The sequence below is a fragment of a genome, unplaced genomic scaffold (genome assembly GCF_019419815.1).
Source record: "Pyrus x bretschneideri cultivar Hongxiangsu unplaced genomic scaffold, Pyrus_bretschneideri_v1 Contig1, whole genome shotgun sequence".
NCBI classification, from domain to species: domain Eukaryota; kingdom Viridiplantae; phylum Streptophyta; class Magnoliopsida; order Rosales; family Rosaceae; genus Pyrus; species Pyrus x bretschneideri.
This window is the reverse complement of record NW_025999390.1, coordinates 6,378,154-6,396,656: the sequence shown is the minus strand read 5'-3', so window position 1 is coordinate 6,396,656 and position 18,503 is coordinate 6,378,154. Positions and strand designations below refer to the sequence as shown.

At 38.6% G+C, this 18,503-nt stretch overlaps 3 protein-coding genes and 1 pseudogene across 5 annotated transcripts; 2 read left to right on the top strand and 2 right to left on the bottom strand.

Moving 5' to 3' along the window:
• Window positions 1-338: 338 nt before the first annotated feature.
• LOC103957552 (cytoplasmic 60S subunit biogenesis factor REI1 homolog 1) lies at window positions 339-2,928 on the bottom strand. The gene is made up of 5 exons (XM_009369738.3): window positions 2,650-2,928; window positions 1,453-2,016; window positions 1,188-1,357; window positions 834-1,052; window positions 339-705 (listed from the first exon to the last, which is right to left on the bottom strand). The coding sequence occupies exons 1-5, from the start codon at window positions 2,752-2,754 to the stop codon at window positions 546-548; spliced, it is 1,218 nt and encodes a 405-aa protein (XP_009368013.2). The 5' UTR covers window positions 2,755-2,928; the 3' UTR covers window positions 339-545.
• Window positions 2,929-3,810: 882 nt separating this feature from the next.
• Window positions 3,811-4,263, bottom strand: LOC103953653. The gene has a single exon (XM_009365425.2). The coding sequence runs from the start codon at window positions 4,261-4,263 to the stop codon at window positions 3,811-3,813; it is 453 nt and encodes a 150-aa protein (XP_009363700.1).
• Window positions 4,264-5,814: 1,551 nt separating this feature from the next.
• On the top strand, window positions 5,815-13,240 carry LOC103953654 (protein KAKU4-like). Of its 3 annotated transcripts, none has more exons than XM_048582258.1 (13): window positions 5,815-6,204; window positions 6,616-6,680; window positions 7,291-7,406; window positions 7,899-7,984; window positions 8,090-8,208; window positions 8,591-8,773; window positions 10,021-10,240; window positions 10,832-10,903; window positions 11,084-11,107; window positions 11,246-11,324; window positions 11,883-11,968; window positions 12,589-12,682; window positions 12,761-13,240. In XM_048582258.1, exons 1-13 carry the CDS (start codon window positions 5,937-5,939, stop codon window positions 13,185-13,187), a joined length of 1,839 nt encoding a protein of 612 aa, XP_048438215.1. In that variant the 5' UTR covers window positions 5,815-5,936; the 3' UTR covers window positions 13,188-13,240. The 3 variants fall into 3 exon arrangements, with proteins under 3 accessions (XP_048438215.1, XP_048438212.1, XP_048438217.1); XM_048582255.1 differs by having other exon boundaries at window positions 5,817-6,204; window positions 12,583-12,682; XM_048582260.1 differs by having other exon boundaries at window positions 5,820-6,204; window positions 10,854-10,903; window positions 11,077-11,107; window positions 12,583-12,682.
• An 850-nt stretch (window positions 13,241-14,090) lies between these two features.
• Window positions 14,091-16,732, top strand: LOC108865420 (annotated as a pseudogene).
• Window positions 16,733-18,503: the final 1,771 nt, after the last annotated feature.

Genomic DNA, 18,503 nt, shown 5'->3' with positions numbered 1-18,503 from the left:
ATAAAAGATTCATAAGCGGTTGTTAATGGAGTTGAAGCTACCAAATTTTGAGGAGTCGGTATCAGTTTATGCATAATTTACAAATCATTTTTCGAATGATTCATATCATCACGGTAGCCCTTCCAAATTTTATTCCGATCAAAACAGGAGGTTCTCCAATCGGAGATCTCTGGATCACTGGCCGTTCGCCTCCGAAAGCAGGCGAGGAGAGTCGATATTTGAGTCACATCTTCGAATTCGAGATGTGGCCTTTTCTCATCTCTCAAATTGGACATTGAATTTCTACTACACATCAAATTTAAAAGAAATGAATGCTGCAAAGGAAGCAGCAGGAGGACTTCCAATAAAATACGCATATCCATTTCTCACGCCATAATAGTTTGCATAACATTGCTATTTGGTAAAATTGTAGTTCATGCAAACAAAATATTGCCACTTGCTAGCTATGAAGACTCAAACGAATACCCATGATACTACTTCATCAAAAACTTACAGGCTCACATATCGATACCCTGTTCAACTCCAGAGATATGAGGTGCTGAGGACTAATATGTGCAGTTCTTGGGTAGGTTCCGGATGACGTTGCTTTTCATTCCCATCTTACTGCGCATTGCCTCCACTCCCGATCTTCTCATTTCCTTCAGTACCTTCATCCTGACCATTCGTTCTTTTGACTGCACCGTTGCCAACCCCATGCTCCTGTACCTGAAAATAAGAAAACAATTCTGCTGTCAAATGATTTGTTCTCTTTGTATATTGTTTATGCTGAATACAGGGGACGCATCAATCGACTCAAAATTCTATTGTAAAAACAACAGACAAGACCCACAAACCTGGAGGCTAATGCAGCCGTAATAGCGGCACCATTCGCAGGTGATGGGCGCAGTTTTTGGCGATAATAGCGCAAATACTCCCGGGAACCAAGTGTTTTGGATGATATACCATCATCGGATCTTCTAGTAATGATGAGCTCAGAGCCACCGCTCCCAAGTTCTACGCTGTTGGCCATATCACCGGATACAACCAGTTGTTTGCCAGCATCATCCACATAACTGAAAACCGAGAGAGAAGCAGTTCAGCTAAGACATACCAACATGTATAGAGCAAAGTAATACCTAGAACAAATTAACGTGATCAAATAACCATAAACAGAATTAAATAAACGCAACATATGGGAAGGACAAAACCTGCTGCTGTAATCATAGAACTCTTCCAACTCAGCTTCTTCTTCATCGTCGTCATCGCCATAATGTACCTTGCAGTGGCTTTTGGCCACCATATGCTTCCTAACCGCTTCCAAACTGTTGAAAGGATGGCGCCTATCATTGCAGTACAGACACATGAAATCCCTTTTAACCTGAAATGTAAGACAGGAAAACCCAACGAATTACCAAAGAGTCCAAAACGGGAAAACGTTTATCCAGGAAAGGAATGTAGAACATGTTTCGGTACCTTAAGACCAAGATAAGTAAGGAGGCCTTTTGGATCCTTTAAATACTCAATATCAGGAATGAAGAATCCATGGTGTTTGTGCATGTGAACCATGCAGCTCTCTAGGGTATCGTGCTTTAGATCACACATAAAGCAACAAGTTGGATCCAACTCCTCAAAGTCATCATCTTCATCCATATCCTCTTCAGATGCATGCTCATCCACATTCATACCAGTCAAAGATTTTGCCAAATCTTTGTCAGGATCGACCTCCACCCACTCATCTTCGCTTTCATCAGTTTCCTCATCATTTGCCTCTGTTTTCAGGGGAGCTTTGTTAACAACACGAGGCGGAAGCGGCCTAATTATTGCCTTCTCTTCTTGTTCACTGGCCCCCTGGGATGCCCGCAGAATGTGACTTCGTGACTTGAGATGCTCAGCATGAGCCTTAGAACTTCTATACCCTTTGCCACAAAGACCACAACTGTAGAGCATCGGGGTTTCACTCAAATTGTTTTTCTCCTGAGCAAGTGCAGCTTGTCTCGCTATAAATAACGCTTCTGTCACTCCAGGAACCCCGGCTACCTGATTGTTTTCAAGAAAATTTCATAACGTATTAAAGCTCATCAAAACATGTCCGTCATTGAATAGGACGGTAAACCACAAAGCAACAACAACACGTCACAACATATCAAGCGAAAACATTTCGTCAACCGAGTACCGCCAAGACAGCATAATGCATAGGCATTTAAAATTTAACTCAATAAAAACTCAAAATACAAGCATATTGATACAAACTTAGTGGCAAGAATCGAGACCAAGAAACGACTAATTACGCAGAATCTCTCATCCTATATGAACATGATAATAACAGCTCAGTTTCATCAGAAATGCATACATAAACTAATAACTGCTCATAAAACAACATATTACAACATCAGCAGGTCTAAAATTCAATCAGCAATCAAAATTTTCAAACATCTGTTTGGAATCAAGGATACAAACAAACAAACACGAACTTTATATTTGTCCAGAAGATTGGATTCGTTTCCTCAATCCAGCGCTGGGGAATTTCCAATCCTTCGGATTTCCCATCTCAAAAAGGCAATAAATCGAATAAAAAACATCAAAAGCAAAGCAACACCCTAGAAAAAACATCAAAAGCAAAGCAAAACCCTAGAAATTAAGCTGTAAGGAGAGAATAAAAAGAGAGGGGACCTTGCGCTTGAGATTGTAGCGGTGCCATTCTGACTTGTAATGGAGCTTCTGCTCTGAGTCGTCCAGAAACTCCTTGTTGCAAGAGTTGCATGTTAGCCCTGACATTCTCTCTCTCTCTCTCTCACTCTCTGTGGTTTGGGATACGACGGGGGAGGAAGGAGGCGGCGGGTGGGTTTTATGGGATCAAAGAAAAACGTGCAACGGCTCGCAGTCGGTGAAAATTGAAACGGTGTATCAAAGAGAAGAGCGTCGTCTGCCAGCCACCAGGTGTTTGATTGCGCAAGCTTCAGGGAAAGCGTATCCCAAACCCAATCCCCATGGGCCTGAGTTTTGGCCCATTAGTTTGGGCTCACGTGCTTGGGGGTCAATATCTTAAATGCGATAAATGTTTCTTTTCGCTATTTTTCTAATAATGAAAATGAAAAATTTGAACTTGAGATATTTTTCAATGTGAAACGGAGTATCTAGTCACTCAATAACTAGTTCATAGCTGGATTCCCGTTATTCAAGAGTACACTTGTAGATGCTGGAGGGAGGAGTTGAGTTTCATATAACATTAAACACAACCTAAGTTGCACTTGAGTTTCAAATAACATTAAACACAACCTGAAACAGTCTTATCTTATTGAATATTGTTACTTTAATAAGAACAATTTGGACATTTGAATCATAGAATGTCTAAAGCATAACTAGATTTGTATGTCACACTCATGCAGCACAAATTCTCCAAACTATCAAGATTACTCATTTTATAAATTTCAAGTTGAACTTGTTTTTAGATTTTCCAAACCATCAAGGCTACTCATTTTATGAATTTCAAGTCGAACTCGCTTCCGGCTGAATGATACACTGTTATGACCAATTAACCTAATTTGTGTATATCGTATGTCATTTTAACTCAAAATCCAAAATGATACCCGAATTTATATTTATTGTTCTTTAAAAATTCTTCAATAATCTAAAAAATTTCACATTTACAAATCACTGACAGACAAATTTGCAGAACAGTCATTACCCCACATGTCATAACGAAAACGACGTCTCCAACTCCTCTATGTAACAACCAAATTCCCCCAATTCTTTGCCCAAAAAAAAAAAAAAAAAAATTCCGAATTCAAATGAAAAACGACATGGGAATCCAAAGAACGACGACATTCATCATCACGAATCTATCCGAGAAGCACTCCTCCAAAATCCGGCACCGTGAAACCGGTCCCATATCTCCTTCTCCAACAAATCAGCGGCATCCGATTCATCCTCGCTCCCCTTCCCGTCGTCAACGTCGCTGTAACTGCTCGCTCTCCTGAATAATTCGTCGTCGTCGCTATAAAGCCCGCCGCCGGCGAGCCCATTGGGCCTGGGCTGCAACAATGCCTTTTTCTGGGCCGCCAAGCACCGCCGCTTATTCTTCCTGTGGGCCAAGGCCTTCCTGCAAATCCCTTTCGGGACCTTGTACACCGTCAGTATCAGCAAATTCATCACGCTGCATGGGCAGCAGCAGCACACCGCCGCACACTCAGCCGCGGCGCCGCCTGCTACCTCGCCGACCCTGCGCCTCTCGCGAGGTGGAGGCCGGGTTAGAGGTGGCGATTGAAGCAAAGCATCCCGCGTCATCCCCGAGTCGAATCGAAGAGGATGTTCTAGATTGATCGGGAATTGAATGGAAGAAGGGGTCAATGGAGAAGTGGAGGCGACTGGGAATTTTGGGGATTCATTGAGGGAAAGATAAATTTCCCCAGAAAGCTAGAGAATCCAAAACCCAAAATTCAGAGAGAGAGAGGGGACGACAAATGCGAATGGATGGCGAGAGAGGGAGAGAGCGAAACGGAGGGGAGACAGATCAGGAGAAGAGAGCGAAACGGATGGGATCCAGGGAGCGAATCTTTAGGCAAAATCGTAATTTTCTTGAAGAATCACTAGTATAACTTTTATTTTTAATTTAATTTTTTCACCCTTTTATTGATGGAAAAAATGTTACTTTTTAAAAACTTATCCGAAACCAATAAAAAAACTGAAAGAAAAGAAACCCATCAAAGTGTTATAATATATCTAAACTACATATTAATATAATTTTTGTTATTTAATTTTTTATAACACAAAAAAATGATAGATAATAATGTAATTTCATAAATCTAAATTTTATTGTTTTTAATAACATTAGCTGCTCAAGCTTTTGATGTTAATATATATTTAATATTAAAAAAATACACACACAAAAAGAAAAAGACAAAGACCTCCGACTCGCACCACAAAAACATATAATGTTCATAAATACAAAATAGGTAGGCATGTACTAATATGGTCTTAGTTAAAGTGTTAGGCTGTGTTTTATATAAAAAATAAATAAATTAAAAAAAAAAAAAAAAAGGTTAAAGTGCTAGACCAATATACTTTTTTTTTACAGTTAAGTTTGAATTTTAATAAATAGATAAAAAAACTGATATGGTTGACATATTATATTAGACTATAGTACTTATAGTACATATTATAATTTGAGTTAATTAATAAACACATCTCTTTCAAAAATTGAAGAACAACACTAAGGTACAACCCCTTATTCACGTCAATTATGATTAATAAATCTTGACCATATACATGCCATAATCATTATTGAGGTATACCTGCCTCCTTATCCTCCTCAATTGTTATTGTATGCCGATGATGTTTTACCACAATGCTAGAAAGTGGTGTATTGGTGCTAAAACACAAGTCTTTTATTATTCAAATATCAATCTCCTATAATAACTAAAAACTAAAAACATGAAGGTATCGGATTTGAAACACGCTGCTGATGTGGAAGCTAGATTTGTGGCCAGGAAGAGGTTGAAATGCCTCTGTGAGTCTTCTCAACTTCTGAAATGAATGGATAATTATAGTTTGCCACCAATTATCCTCATTTTTTAAAAAAATATAATAAAAATAATAATAATAACTAACTAATCCGCTAATACTATCATTTTGCTAAAAGACAAATGATTTATTTGAGATATATGAATGAGCAAACGAAGTAAAAAAATAAACGGTTCTGATTGGTTAATTGGTTGATTGGTTGAGTACACCAACAATTACCTCAAGTAAAGGGTTCGAAATTGAAAATCCAAAAGAATAAAAAAAGTAGGTCCGAATAAAAAAAATAGTAACAACGGTCACAAACCTCAACGAATAGAATTTTCTGAAGAGACAGGGATTTTGCCAAAAACGCACACAAACTCCCAACTCCCATTTTTAACCTCCACAACGGACTTCTATCTATTTCCCATTCCCTCCCTTTTTGCCTCCCCGCGACAATGGACACCACCGCCACCGCTACCACTTCCAGATCTCGCCGAGCCCTAGACTCCCGATCTGGCGGGAAAATTTTCCGTCCTCGACGGTCCGCCGGTGCCAGGACTCCCTACGGACGCCCTAGGTTGGTCAATCCCGCACCACCCGAAAACCCTAATTGGTTCTCCAGGCTCATCTACTCGCCTACTCGTAAGATTGCCAGCGGTGCCGGGAAGATTATTTCCTCCGTCTTTGGTCCTGACTCTTCCTCATCTTCTTCTTCCTCTTCAGGTAATCTAATTTTGCATTTGTATGTGTTTACATTGATTGCATGAAGCTTAATTTGTTTTTTTTTTTGGTAATTTCAGAGTAGGAATGCCTGAAATCGATAGTGTACTCATTTCCGATAGTTACAATGCGGCAGGTGTGGGTCTATTAGGTTTTGGTGCTAAGAAAATTAGAGATTGTTTACTGCTCCAATTGTGTGCTACATGCTTCGAATTTTGGAGCACATTAAAATACAGTGGCAATTTTTTTTTCGAATTCATAATCATTATAATTTGAACATAGCAAAGTTTTTGCAGATTTCGGTTTATTTTATATATGAAGTGTATGGAAGTTTTGTGCTTTAATGAAGAAAAAAGAATGCTGGACTGTCGGTTTTCGTGGCCTTTTACAAGAGTTCTTGTCTATTTTTTTCAGAGGATGGGGCTGATGATGATGATGATGAAGATATCTCGATGCAGGAAGATGATGGATTGAATAAGGTAATGGTTCTACATGTTGTATTGTTGTGTTGTGTTGAAGGCATCATTATGCTTATAATTGTGCAATTCTTTTCAGCACTTGAAAGAACTTGTACAGTTGTACTAGATGTTTTAAACAGTAATTTCATGCCCATGGATAAATGCACGAATTTAGGAAGCATGCGAATTAAGAACTTGGGAATTAGCGTACTTTCACTCGTGTAGTGGGATCTAGCAGACTAGATCATGAATTATGGTTCAAAACAGAGGTTGTAGAAAATTGGTTTAGAATTTGTATACTCGGGGTGCAAAAGTTTAGGGTTGTGGGGCTGATAAAGAATATAAAGGTGGTTGTGGTAATTTCTTATAGCAGTGCAGGCGGAACTTTAAGGATGCTTCCAATAGGTTAATTAAAGTTATGGAAAAGATTGTGGTAAGCAATTTAGTTGAGTAAGAAAAGGATATGATAATGATATGGGCCTACCAAGAATTTTGAGAGGGATAAATTTCAGGGCTGTCCTGGGACTATGAACTGTAACAAAGTACCTGTAGTTAAACAACTTTTTCTTAGATTTGGGAGTTTCATTTTGTTGTATTAGACATGCAATGTTGATTTTTGTTGTTGAATTAGAGGAATGGGACATCAGAAGAGATCAAGTTCCTTGGGAAGGAGCCCCCATCAACACTAGGGAAGAGCGACAACAAGCATGTAATTGAACAACTGCTTATCCAGGAGACCTTCTCGAGGTAATGCTGCAGCTCCTTGATATTCAAGATGAAACATTATACTTTTATATTTCACATTTGGATTTTCCTTGGTTATTGCTCGCTTCGTTCTTCTTCCACTTCTTATATTAGACTTGTAATGTTTGTTAGACATTTGTTTGTGTCTTTATAATATTCTAATTTATTTCCTGCATTGAGCTCTATAAGTTCTTATTCTACTTCAATGAATCTCAGGTTATTGAACCTTGATTTCTAGAATATTTTCTTACGGATTTATGCTTAGCTGTGGTTGTTCACACTTTAAGTTTAGGACTTGCATTGAGTCATTGACCTTGTCATCAATTTAAGCACCTTACCATGAGTATAATGTTTGTAGGATTTATGCACTGTTTTGGTTTGAAATCTGTGTACAAGAGAGGTTTCCATAAAATGTTGTGTATCATGCAACCTTTCTGCTGATTATTCTTTATTCTTATTAATCAGTTATTTGACTTCAACGTTGCCTTTGACCAGGGAAGAATGTGGTAGATTAATAAAGATTATTAAATCAAGAGTCGTAGGTTTTACAAATGCTGAAGATGCAGAGAATACAAGACCAGGTGAGACACCTAACAAAACAGTTGCCAGTGAAAGTGGTTACAGTTATAGGTCTAGAAATTTTACCAATTTTCGACATTTGAATTTTGGTGTTAATTGCATTGCAGATGTAGAGTCTCCTGCTATGGAGGCAAAAAAATGGTTGAGTGAGAAGAGATTGGGATCAACTTCAAAGCCAGTTTTGGATCATGGGACCCACACCTTGAGCTCTCTCATGTTTCCTCAAGTTAGTGCTCCTTCCTCTGGTATTAAATCATGGCTATCAGTGCTCCTTCCTCTGGTATTATATCATGGTTGTCATGTGCTCTCTGTCTCTTCCTCATGTCTGGCATTTTGTTTTTGGGATGAAATCTTCTATAAGTTGTCTTTTTATGTCAAATAAGAAATTGTAAGCTTTCTAATCTTTTGATGAAAGAAAACTACACCGAAGATATATGATATACCTTCTCCTTGAGCTTATGTTAGCAATTTGTTGAGGTACCAAAGTTTGATGTATTACAATTTAGTACTTTCAGTATACCTACTTTTCAGTATACCAGTGTGTTTTCTAAGAAAGAAAAGGAGAATACTACCTTGTTCACATTTTCAATTTGTTTCTGTTGGTGCAGGGTGGTGAAGACGAAGGTGGTTCACCAGTGGATGTGGCCAAAGTGTATATGCGGGCACGTCCTTCATGGGCATCTCCTTCTATTAAGCATGGAGAACTGAGATCTCCGTCATCAATAGGGATGCAACGTTTCGACGAAGAAACCCCATATTCAACTGGTGGCAATTCTGCGCCTACATCCAAGGTACCATTTGGAAATTTTCTCGGCATATCTTTTTCGCTTTTGGGTTTGTGACAGGTAGGATTTAGATTCTAGACTCGAACATTATTGAAAAAGTTAAATTTTAACTTGTTTTGTAATCAAGGATAGCTTGTAAAGTTGTAAAATGCAGAGAAACCCTTGAAAAAGTTAGTGATTTAATATTTTGGCAAACAAGCCAAACATTAACCTAGAAAGATGGAGTAGAGTGGGTATTCACGTGTCAAGACAACTGGTTGGGTCCAATGACGGCATTGTCACTCACATCTGGGAACATGTTGAAGCATGACAGAATTTTTTTTTTCTCATTTATTTTTTTAAGAAACTACGGAATTTTACTAAAACAATAGAAGGAATTACAAGAAGTGGATAAGAAATCCACCAACTAGAAAAACTAGCTAAGACCTTTCAAGTAGGACCACTTTACTACTAACTAAGCTGAACCAAATTCATTTTACGGCTGCTAACACATCCATCACTATATAAGAAAAAGAATAATCCCCGAAATCATTTGAAACTGATGCCCAGAGGGCTGCCCAATATCTAACTCTACCCCATAGTTCCTCTACTTCCACTCCCTTATAATCCTTAAAAATTCTTCTATTACTCTCCATCCAAATGTTCCAAAAAACTGTCGACACCAAACAGCTCCACAAAGCTTTAGCTGTCTTCCCTTTTCCTAAAAGCCTCAAAGTTGGTGTTTAGAAGCTCAAAATATCCCCTTGGAATAACCCTCTTGCTCTAACTTCCTTGAACAATTTTCACCACAGCTGTATCGAGTGAGAACACTGGAGAAAAAACATTATTAACACTCTTCTCCTCTGATTTAACAAACTGCCCCGCTGAGGAGAAATGCAAATGAAATGCCTTCGCTTTTGAACTTGTTCACAGGTGTTGACCTTCCCAATAGCCACTAACCACGCAAGCACTTTGACTTTTGGAGGAGCTTTTGATTTCCAAATCTGAGTAGGGTGGAAAATGTTGAACAGTTCCATGTTGCACAATAAGGAGCTATAGGATTTGCATGTGAACGATCCCGACCCGTAAATGTGTAGTGGCCATTTATTAAGAAAAATGCAACTTAAATAAGTAAAACCTTGGATGTTGATGTTGAACCTCACATGTTTCTTTCTTTCTTTCTTTCTGTTTTCTGTGTTTTAAATGAGTGAAACAGAAATTAGGGAATGCCTCTGGTTATTGATATGATTGTGCTAATTGATTTTAATGCACAGCCGAAAAGGGACGCCCCAGCTAGTGGGTCCTGGAATATTCAGGAGGAAATACGAAGAGTGCGATCTAAGGCAACTGAAGAATTGCTGAGGTCCCTACCTTCTACCAGAATTGATTGGTCCGCATCTGCTTTAGAAAAAAGAAGTGTCTTGGGCTCTTTGCCAGGTGGCCAACGAGAAGATGATGTGGGAGATAAACTTCACAATTGTAAAAATGCCATAGGTTCGAATTTGAACTTGTCCTTAGGAATAACTGCATCCAATGGCTCTGACGGTATCTTTTCTTTACTGGCATGAAGTAAATTTGTTGGTTTAGTCCAATAATCTTGTCCTCAGTAGATGAATCAATTGCATCATTCTATAGTTTATGGGAGCCTTTATTGGCTTTCCAAAATAGTCTTTAAACGCATTTTAATCTCAAAATTTGTTGATACAATTATTAGTAACACTTCTATGAAACTGATATTATCAAGAAAGGAGAAAAATTGTGGAGAACAGTTGTGCAAAATGAATATTTTGGAGTGCCAATAACACTCTCCTGTAACTTTTTGAATGTAAGGAAATTAACACTTAGGAATCTAACATGTGGGACTTCTGTTTCAGTTTTGGCGAAGACACAATAGGGGTTCTCATTCTCTTAGGTCAACCAATAAAAATGTTGTCTTTAACAATTTCCAAATACACTTTAACCAAAATGAGTTTAGAGAAAAATGAACAAAAAAGTAGTGCAAGGTGACCATTTTGGAGAGCCATTAACATCCCCCTTAATTTTTAGAGTATAAGGAAATTAAATTTTTGAAAATCTAACATGCAGAACTCATCTTCTGCTCTTTCAGTTTCGGAGAAGGCAGAGTATGGATTGCAGAAACAAGATTTGCCACTTCCGGTAATTATCAGTTCTAAAGAAATTCACCAGAACTGTTTATGCATATATATCATTTTGTTGCAATTTGACTACTAACATATGGTTTGTTTAATTTTCTTTAAACTCAATTTAAGTCTGATGAAGATTGAGCTAGTAGATATCTTTTTATAACCTTTTCTTTTCTTTTTGTGAAGGATTCAGATGCCGCTTCTATGGATGGCAAGGGTGATGCTTCTTCTAATTTTCACTTTTATCTTCTTCCGATGGATAACGATCATGCTTATTGTGCATGTTACTGCATATGTATGGGTATATTATACCATCTAATTCATCTTTTACTCACTAAGTTTATCCATCGAATAGGTACTCAGAATGCCTTAGAGGAGATGTTTAGCTCTGGACAACGACTCGAGGCATCTGAATATATCAAGACTGCTCCAAGGTTAGCTCCTTCACACAATTGTAGCTTAATTAGCCAAATAAAATTCCGTCAACTAATTCTTATAGCTCCTTCACAAATCATTCAATGCGTACAAAAATTGTTATTAGAATACAGGTTCCATTTTAAACATCAGCTTGTAGTTAACCTAAAGTTGTTGGTAATGCATGTCAACTTGTAGTTTAATTAAAGGTGTCATCTGAACAAAAGATGACAAGACATGGCAATACTTATCGGGTAACATCTACTCTGTCTCCAAATAACACGACTTCTGTGTTTGAGGAGCAGTTCTAAATAAAACTTAAAAATGGGCAAGTAATAGTTGATATTTCATTTTCTAGCGTCCACATATTTTTGTAGTGACTCAGTAACTACTATTGTTGAGCAAGTCTGATACAAGGGCCAAGCTGTGCCTAAGTCCCATTCTGTACTGTGACTAGTTTGGGTTGGTGATTTTGATCTTTCCCTCGGGCCCCCTCCTCTTTTATTTTGCCTTTTTGTGCCCGATAAGGTCTATAGTTGTTTTGGCTTATAATATTCAAATCCCCTTATCTGTCACAGTGATGCTGGTGGTGGTGATTTTGATGGACATAAGGACACAAGTGGGTCTGAACAACAAAATCCAGTGGTCGGAGGAACCATACAAGGTGAACTTTTTCGACCCTGTAGTTGTTTGGGTTATATAAGCACTAGACACATTTGTGTTGTTATTGTACAGGTTATACGTTTCATGTTGTGCTGGCCATTTGGGCATTCACATGTATTGTATTAATATGTATATGCTGCAAAGGAATTTCGTTTGTCTGGCTACATAACTAGTGTGAACTGTGTATTTACTGTTCGGTGGTATATCATCGCTAAATATGTGCTTTAAAATCAGAATGTAAACACTTTATTCAGGTAGGACTTATTCAAAAGACTTAATACTATGGGAGGACAAGTTAAACTCACGTGGTCTTCTTTTCCAATGGAATAATATGAGCTATTACCTAAAACTATTTTACTTGACGTGCCATGCATGATATTCTTACCATTTTGTGTCAGCAAGTAATATAATTCCAGATTGCCATTGTTTTAGTGGGATGGAAGACTATGTATGTAGCTAGGGTGACGTAGTTCTATTTTGTACTGAATAATTTATCCTGTCTGAAAGTTGGCATTCATAAATCTTTGAACTTCGGTTGTTAAATAGTAGTTGATATTTGACTAGGCATTTGGTTGTGCATCAGGCGTTCGTATTTATATTCAATTTACTTTGCAGTTCCAGATTCAAAATTACACGATGCAACATGCTCGATGACAGAAGTGACTGCATCAAGAAGTGCTTATACCGCAAATGGTTTCCCTTCTTCAGTAGCTGGGTAAGCAGTCGTTGACGTCATTGTTTTGGTGCTGCATTATCTGTGTAATCTTATTGCATTGGCTTTTCCTTGTTTCAGTTTGTCTGCACGGTTGAATACAGCAGAAAACTCCGTGCTCAACGGGGAAAGTAATCCAGTCAGCTCAAGTCATGAGATCGCTGCTACAGATCTCACTTTAGATGACATCCGTGAGTTTTTGAATGAACCTACTGTCGAGGTCACCAACATAAACGAAAATGATATTGGTGGCACAAAGGAAAACGATGGCGCTTATTTGAATGAAGCTACTGTTGAGGTCCATGAACTGATTGAAAATTATATCGATGTCACAAAGGACAATGATTTTGTTGCCAGTGGCTCCCAAAACAGCTATAGCATGCCCGATGACTTATCACAGGAGCTGACCCAGCCAAGCCCGGTAGCCAAGACTGACACTGTTGTGGAGAAGCAGAAGGGAAAGAGACTGACCAGATACAACAGGAGAGGCCGGTCACGGGGCAAATAACACTGAATTGTGGCTTCTGTACCTTACAGTGTAATTTATTTTGTACTAACCCATGTAATTTTGCAAGTGTGTTTCGTTTTGTTCAGGTTCCAGGTCAACAGGGTAGGAATCACGCCGCGGGTTTTAGCCCACGTTTAGCTAGACTTAAGAGTTAGAGTGTTCCTATTTGATTGTAAGTGTGAAAACCACCTGTTTGAGTATGCAAAATGTGTTGTAACAGCTCTCCTAATTTTCTCATGTCGGCTGAACCTTGCAATTGTAATGATTTTCCTGTTTATGAACTGACTAATTCGAGCTTATCGTTCGATCTCGGTTGGATCTCTTCCGAGCATCATCCTCCTTGTAGGCAATTGTTAAGTGTCTGAAACTGCTGGGACCTCTCGACCTTCGTATGATTTACACTAATTGGTTTTGAGCCCCTTTGTTAACCAAAAAGGCGATTGCAAGTGCAAAGAATTAATTTAAAGTTCCAGGCTAGTATGCTACATTGAATTGTAATAAACAAAACAATTCATAATAATCTTTTGCTCCAACAAACATAGGCGTAGCTGTATTGGCTAGAACGGAAGTGCATCTCCTAGAACACCTAAGTCCAAATCTCTACTTTGTAAATTAGTTTAAACTTTTAAAGTAACATATCGTTTTTTAGAAGTAAATATATATATATATATTTTTTATCACAAATGGTTTGAAAGTAGTCTAAGCAATCACTTTATGTTGCGGATTCGATTTCACTGATCCCTTCTCTTTAACAATTTTTTTTTTTTTAACAAATACAAAAAATATTATCCCAATTAAAGGAAGTGAAGTATTTCTCTTTAGCAATTTGAACCCTTTTGTTCAAAAAAATAAAAATAAAATTTTAAACCCTTAAAACTTGCCCAAAAAATTACAGAGTCACTGTCGTATACACATCAAAGATCAAAGAGAGAAACGCGGTAGAGTCTCTCAGATACATTTTCACAAACACCATGGATGCGCAATTAGCCCAGCAGGGGAGCTCGAGAACAACATAAACCCCATGGACACGCCGCCGAGCGTTGCGAAGCCGAAGGTGGGCACGACGGCCGACGCCATATTCTACTACGACGAGGCAGCGCAGGCCAAGTTCCAACAGGAGAAGCCCTGGGCCAACGACCCCCACTACTTCAAGCGCGTTAAGATCTCCGCCCTTGCGCTCTTGAAGATGGTGGTGCACGCCCGTTCTGGCGGGACCATCGAGTTCATGGGCCTCATGCAGGGCAAGACCGACGGCGACGCCATTATCGTCATTGATGCTTTTGCTTTGCCGGTTGAAGGGACTGAGACTAGGGTTAATGCTCAGGCCGATGCGTATGAGTATATGGTGGAGTTCTCCCAGACTAACAAGCAGGTCTGTGATTTTTTTAGATTATTTTTTCGAATTTATTAGTATTTTTCAATGTTTAGAGCTTGAACTTTTGGGCTTTCAGAAACCCTAGTTGCTGTTTTTGTTGGGCTATTGCGTCATTGAATTGCTGCTTTGGTGGAAATTGCTCAATGTGGTATCGAAAAACCCTAGTGCCACTCTAAAATCCTAAATTCTAGAGCTGGCTTGCTGAGCGTTTTATTGTGTAGGCAGGGCGGTTGGAGAATGTGGTTGGGTGGTAACATTCTCATCCGGGTTATGGATGCTGGCTTTTGGGTATTGATGTTTCAACACAGATGCTGAACCAGCAATATCAGGAGCCCCTTTTGGCCGTTGTTATTGATCCAACTCGGAGAGTGTCTGCTGGAAAGGTTGACATTGGTGCATTCAGGACATACCCAAAAGGATATATCCCTCCAGATGAACCCGTCTGAGTATCAGACCATTCCACTGAACAAAATTGAGGACTTTGGTGTTCACTGTAAACAGGTTATAATGTTATTATTCTAGAGTTCTTATGCGGAACTTTGGTTTGTAGTGGGTCTAAAACTTAATTTGTATTATTCTCTGGATATCACTTATTTCAAGTCTTCTCTTGACACCCACCTCTTGGACCTGCTTTGGAACAAGTATTGGGTGAATACTCTTTCCTCCTCACCTTTATTGGGTAATGGAGACTATGTCGCTGGACAAATTTCTGATCTAGGTACTTTCTTACCCGTCTCAGATTACCTATTCAAGTATTTTCCATACATGTTTGATAGATTATGTACTGAATATTAAGTTGTGTCCTTTGCATCATGCCAGCTGAAAAGCTAGAGCAAGCAGAGAATCATTTGGCTCATTCTCGCTTTGGGCCATTAATTACACCCCCACAAAGAAAGAGAGAGGTAACTCTCTCCTCCCATTTCCCTGTATCTCGCTCATTTGATTTAGAAGAACCGTCTTTTATATGGATTTTGACCCATACAGCTATAACTGTTACTCACACGCGCACACACACTCTTACTTAGAAGGTTAGGGAAGGAAGGTGGTCTGGATTCAGCGCCACTCCTTATATTCATGTAGTCTATACAAATACACACCTTTACTATTTGCATCATTTTATATGACTATGCTTGTAGATGTAAATGCAAATGTGATGTGTGAACATGATGTCATTATCCCGTTTAGTAAGTTTTATTTATTTATTATATTTCCGAAAGAAACCAGGAAACAGAAATACAGCTCTTTTGAATCTTCTCTGCAACATTGATTTCTGTTTTAAAACCTAGCAGCCATGGATTTCTGTTTGCCTGCCACTCACTAAAAAAGAAAACTTTTTTGTTCAACAAAAATAGCATCCATAGTTCTTCTGCTATCCTTTTTATGTGGGTCCCGCTTGCCCCCAAATAGAGGCCTTTTGGATCCAGATAATGTAACAATGCATGCCTGGGTGATTTCATTCCTGTGCAGGACAGATTTGGGATTGAGAGAAGGATGTTACATAATGAGAATCTTGTTACTGTTTTAACCACCATTCGAGTTGCAGATTACCTAATGGCTTAATGAATTTGCAGGAAGAATCCCAACTTGCCAAAATTACTCGTGACAGCGCGAAGATAACTGTCGAGCAGGTGCATGGTCTGATGTCACAGGTAACCCCTGGCCGTGCCAATCTTCATATATCCTCTGTTTGCTTTGTGCAGTGGGTAGCGTCCATTTTGTCCTTAATTAACAGAGTTTGCTCTTATTGCTTTTTGCTCGGGTTATCAAGGACATTCTATTCAATTCTGTACGTCAATCCAACAGATCTCTCCTATTCACAGAACCATCATCCGACCCCGAACCAATGGTTGAAAGTTGATTTTGGCATTCGGGCAGCAAGACTGATGGCGGAGATGCTTCACTGCCTGAAGGAAAACTTGATGGAGTCCGGATCACTGTTTATGATCCCTATAGTTTGAGTCCATTGTCGCTTACATTCTTTTACTTGCTAACACATTTGTAAATCCTCGAGGGGTTGACGCGTAATTTTTTTAGTTTTTTCTTCCGGAATTCCCATTTTGCAAATCCTAGTATCTATATACTGTATTTCGTGGATGGTTTGACAGAATTAATCATTATACTGGAAGAAGCCTTTGGGGCTCAAATGGTGAATCATGTTACCTTTAGTATTTGCTTTGGTTTTGTTCAACTCTTACTCGGGCAACAAGTCAATGACCAACAGCTAGTCTTGCAATTTGAAATTGCCAACATTTTTCTGAGCCCCCAACTGCCTCATGGAAATATGTTTGGTGTTGTAAGCTCAATTTTTATTCAAAATCTTTGCACAACCAAAATTTCCCCCTTTTTATTCGGGTTAGATTAACTCATATAACTTAGCTTGGCGACGTTTTCCTTTTTAACATTGTTTGACTCCTTACATGTAATGAGTCACTCAAACTCTGATGTCTGTAAGGAAGAATGATTACTTACATTTTTTAACACTGTTTGACTTCTTACATGTAACGAGTCGCTCAAATTCTGATTTCCTACAATTTCAAACTAATACGCCATATTCTAACTTGGTCACAAATCATCAAACAAAAACAAAACTAGGTCACAAACAAAAAAAGTTATAAAACTCTTATTGGGTTATATTAGGTATCATCTTTAGACATCAACGTACACAAAAAAAGCCCCTCGCGTACAAATTTTGACCTGAGATGGTCAAGTGGATCACTATTTGGTCTGGTCCACTGCTAATTGTGAAGGAAATTCCGAAATTCGAATAGATGGAGCACCATAACATCAGCATGCATGCTACAAAAGATTTAAGGAAGAAAGTTCCAAAAAATACCAAAAATTATAGGTACAAAAGAAATGGGCGGTGGGCAAGAAAATAGGAAGGATGAGGAAGGCAAAGGCAAAGGCAAATGCAGTTGCTATTTATACAAGTATCAAATAAGATTGGAGGAAATAAATTAAACGACTATTGAGGGAAATAACAGACACCCCTCTTTATGTAGATATACATATGCACACGCACAAAATTATATATATATATATATATATATATATATATATATATATGAATGTATACACTAGTGGCTTTCACATGTAAAGAAAACAGAAGGCTCGTGGGTCTTTTTCCCACTTTGTGTAGGTTTAGTTGCAGGAGATTATAATTATGCAGACGATGCTGCTGCTGCAAAGTTGGGACCTCAAAGCCATCTTATTCACAATCACCATTCCACTATGGAGAGAGAGAGAAAAGCTCCAAGAGCTAAAAGCTTTATCTCTTTAGTGGGTTTCTTTTGTGGACTCTCTCCCCAAGCAAATCATGGATTTCATGACTTTCCCCCCACCTTTCCTCTCTCTCTCTCTCTCCCCACCATATTTTGGGTAGGATTAGATTCTTACAAGATAACAAAAAGGTCGGTTCACAGGCAATGGTCCTAAATCTTTCGATGTAGCCAGCCTTGTGTTTTGTGTACAACTTTCTCTGCACTTGTGACAACTTCACATGCCAAAAACCCTCCACCACTAACTGGCTAGGGTTAGGTGTATGCCCTTGTGTGCTCTAATCTTTGTACCCTAATAGTTGGAAACATTTCATGAGCTTAGGCTTTTTCCAAATACAAAAATCTAATGTTTTACATTTGTACACTTTCCCACCACCAAGTGTGGTTTGCTACCTACATTAGGCTAAGGACATCTTTCACTGGTGTCTCACATTCATCCATGTGATCCCATCAAATATTTGCCCAACTTCTTATCATCTGTACATCTCCTTTCATGTCCCATGATTGAATTGTTCATCTCTCTAGCTACATTCAATTTTCATGGTGTGCAATGCTTTCCATAACCCATATAATAGCATATAGATAGGGAGATGCTTCGGGACCAATCCATTCATTTTCTTGTCTTCTTTTGGCTCCTAGATCTAAAAGCAGCAATGGTTTAAT

Excerpts from the sequence above, each read along its gene's own strand:
- LOC103957552 (XM_009369738.3), bottom strand. The coding sequence starts at position 2,754 with ATGTCAGGGCTAACATGCAACTCTTGCAACAAGGAGTTTCTGGACGAC. Across the intron at positions 2,017-2,649 it reads GCTACAATCTCAAGCGCAAG|GTAGCCGGGGTTCCTGGAGT; the intron begins GTCCCCTCTCTT and ends GAAAACAATCAG. Across the intron at positions 1,053-1,187 it reads TTCTATGATTACAGCAGCAG|TTATGTGGATGATGCTGGCA; the intron begins GTTTTGTCCTTC and ends CTCGGTTTTCAG.
- LOC103953654 (XM_048582255.1), top strand. The coding sequence starts at position 5,937 with ATGGACACCACCGCCACCGCTACCACTTCCAGATCTCGCCGAGCCCTA. Across the intron at positions 6,205-6,615 it reads ATCTTCTTCTTCCTCTTCAG|AGGATGGGGCTGATGATGAT; the intron begins GTAATCTAATTT and ends TATTTTTTTCAG. Across the intron at positions 7,407-7,898 it reads ATCCAGGAGACCTTCTCGAG|GGAAGAATGTGGTAGATTAA; the intron begins GTAATGCTGCAG and ends GCCTTTGACCAG.
- LOC103953653 (XM_009365425.2), bottom strand. The coding sequence starts at position 4,263 with ATGACGCGGGATGCTTTGCTTCAATCGCCACCTCTAACCCGGCCTCCA.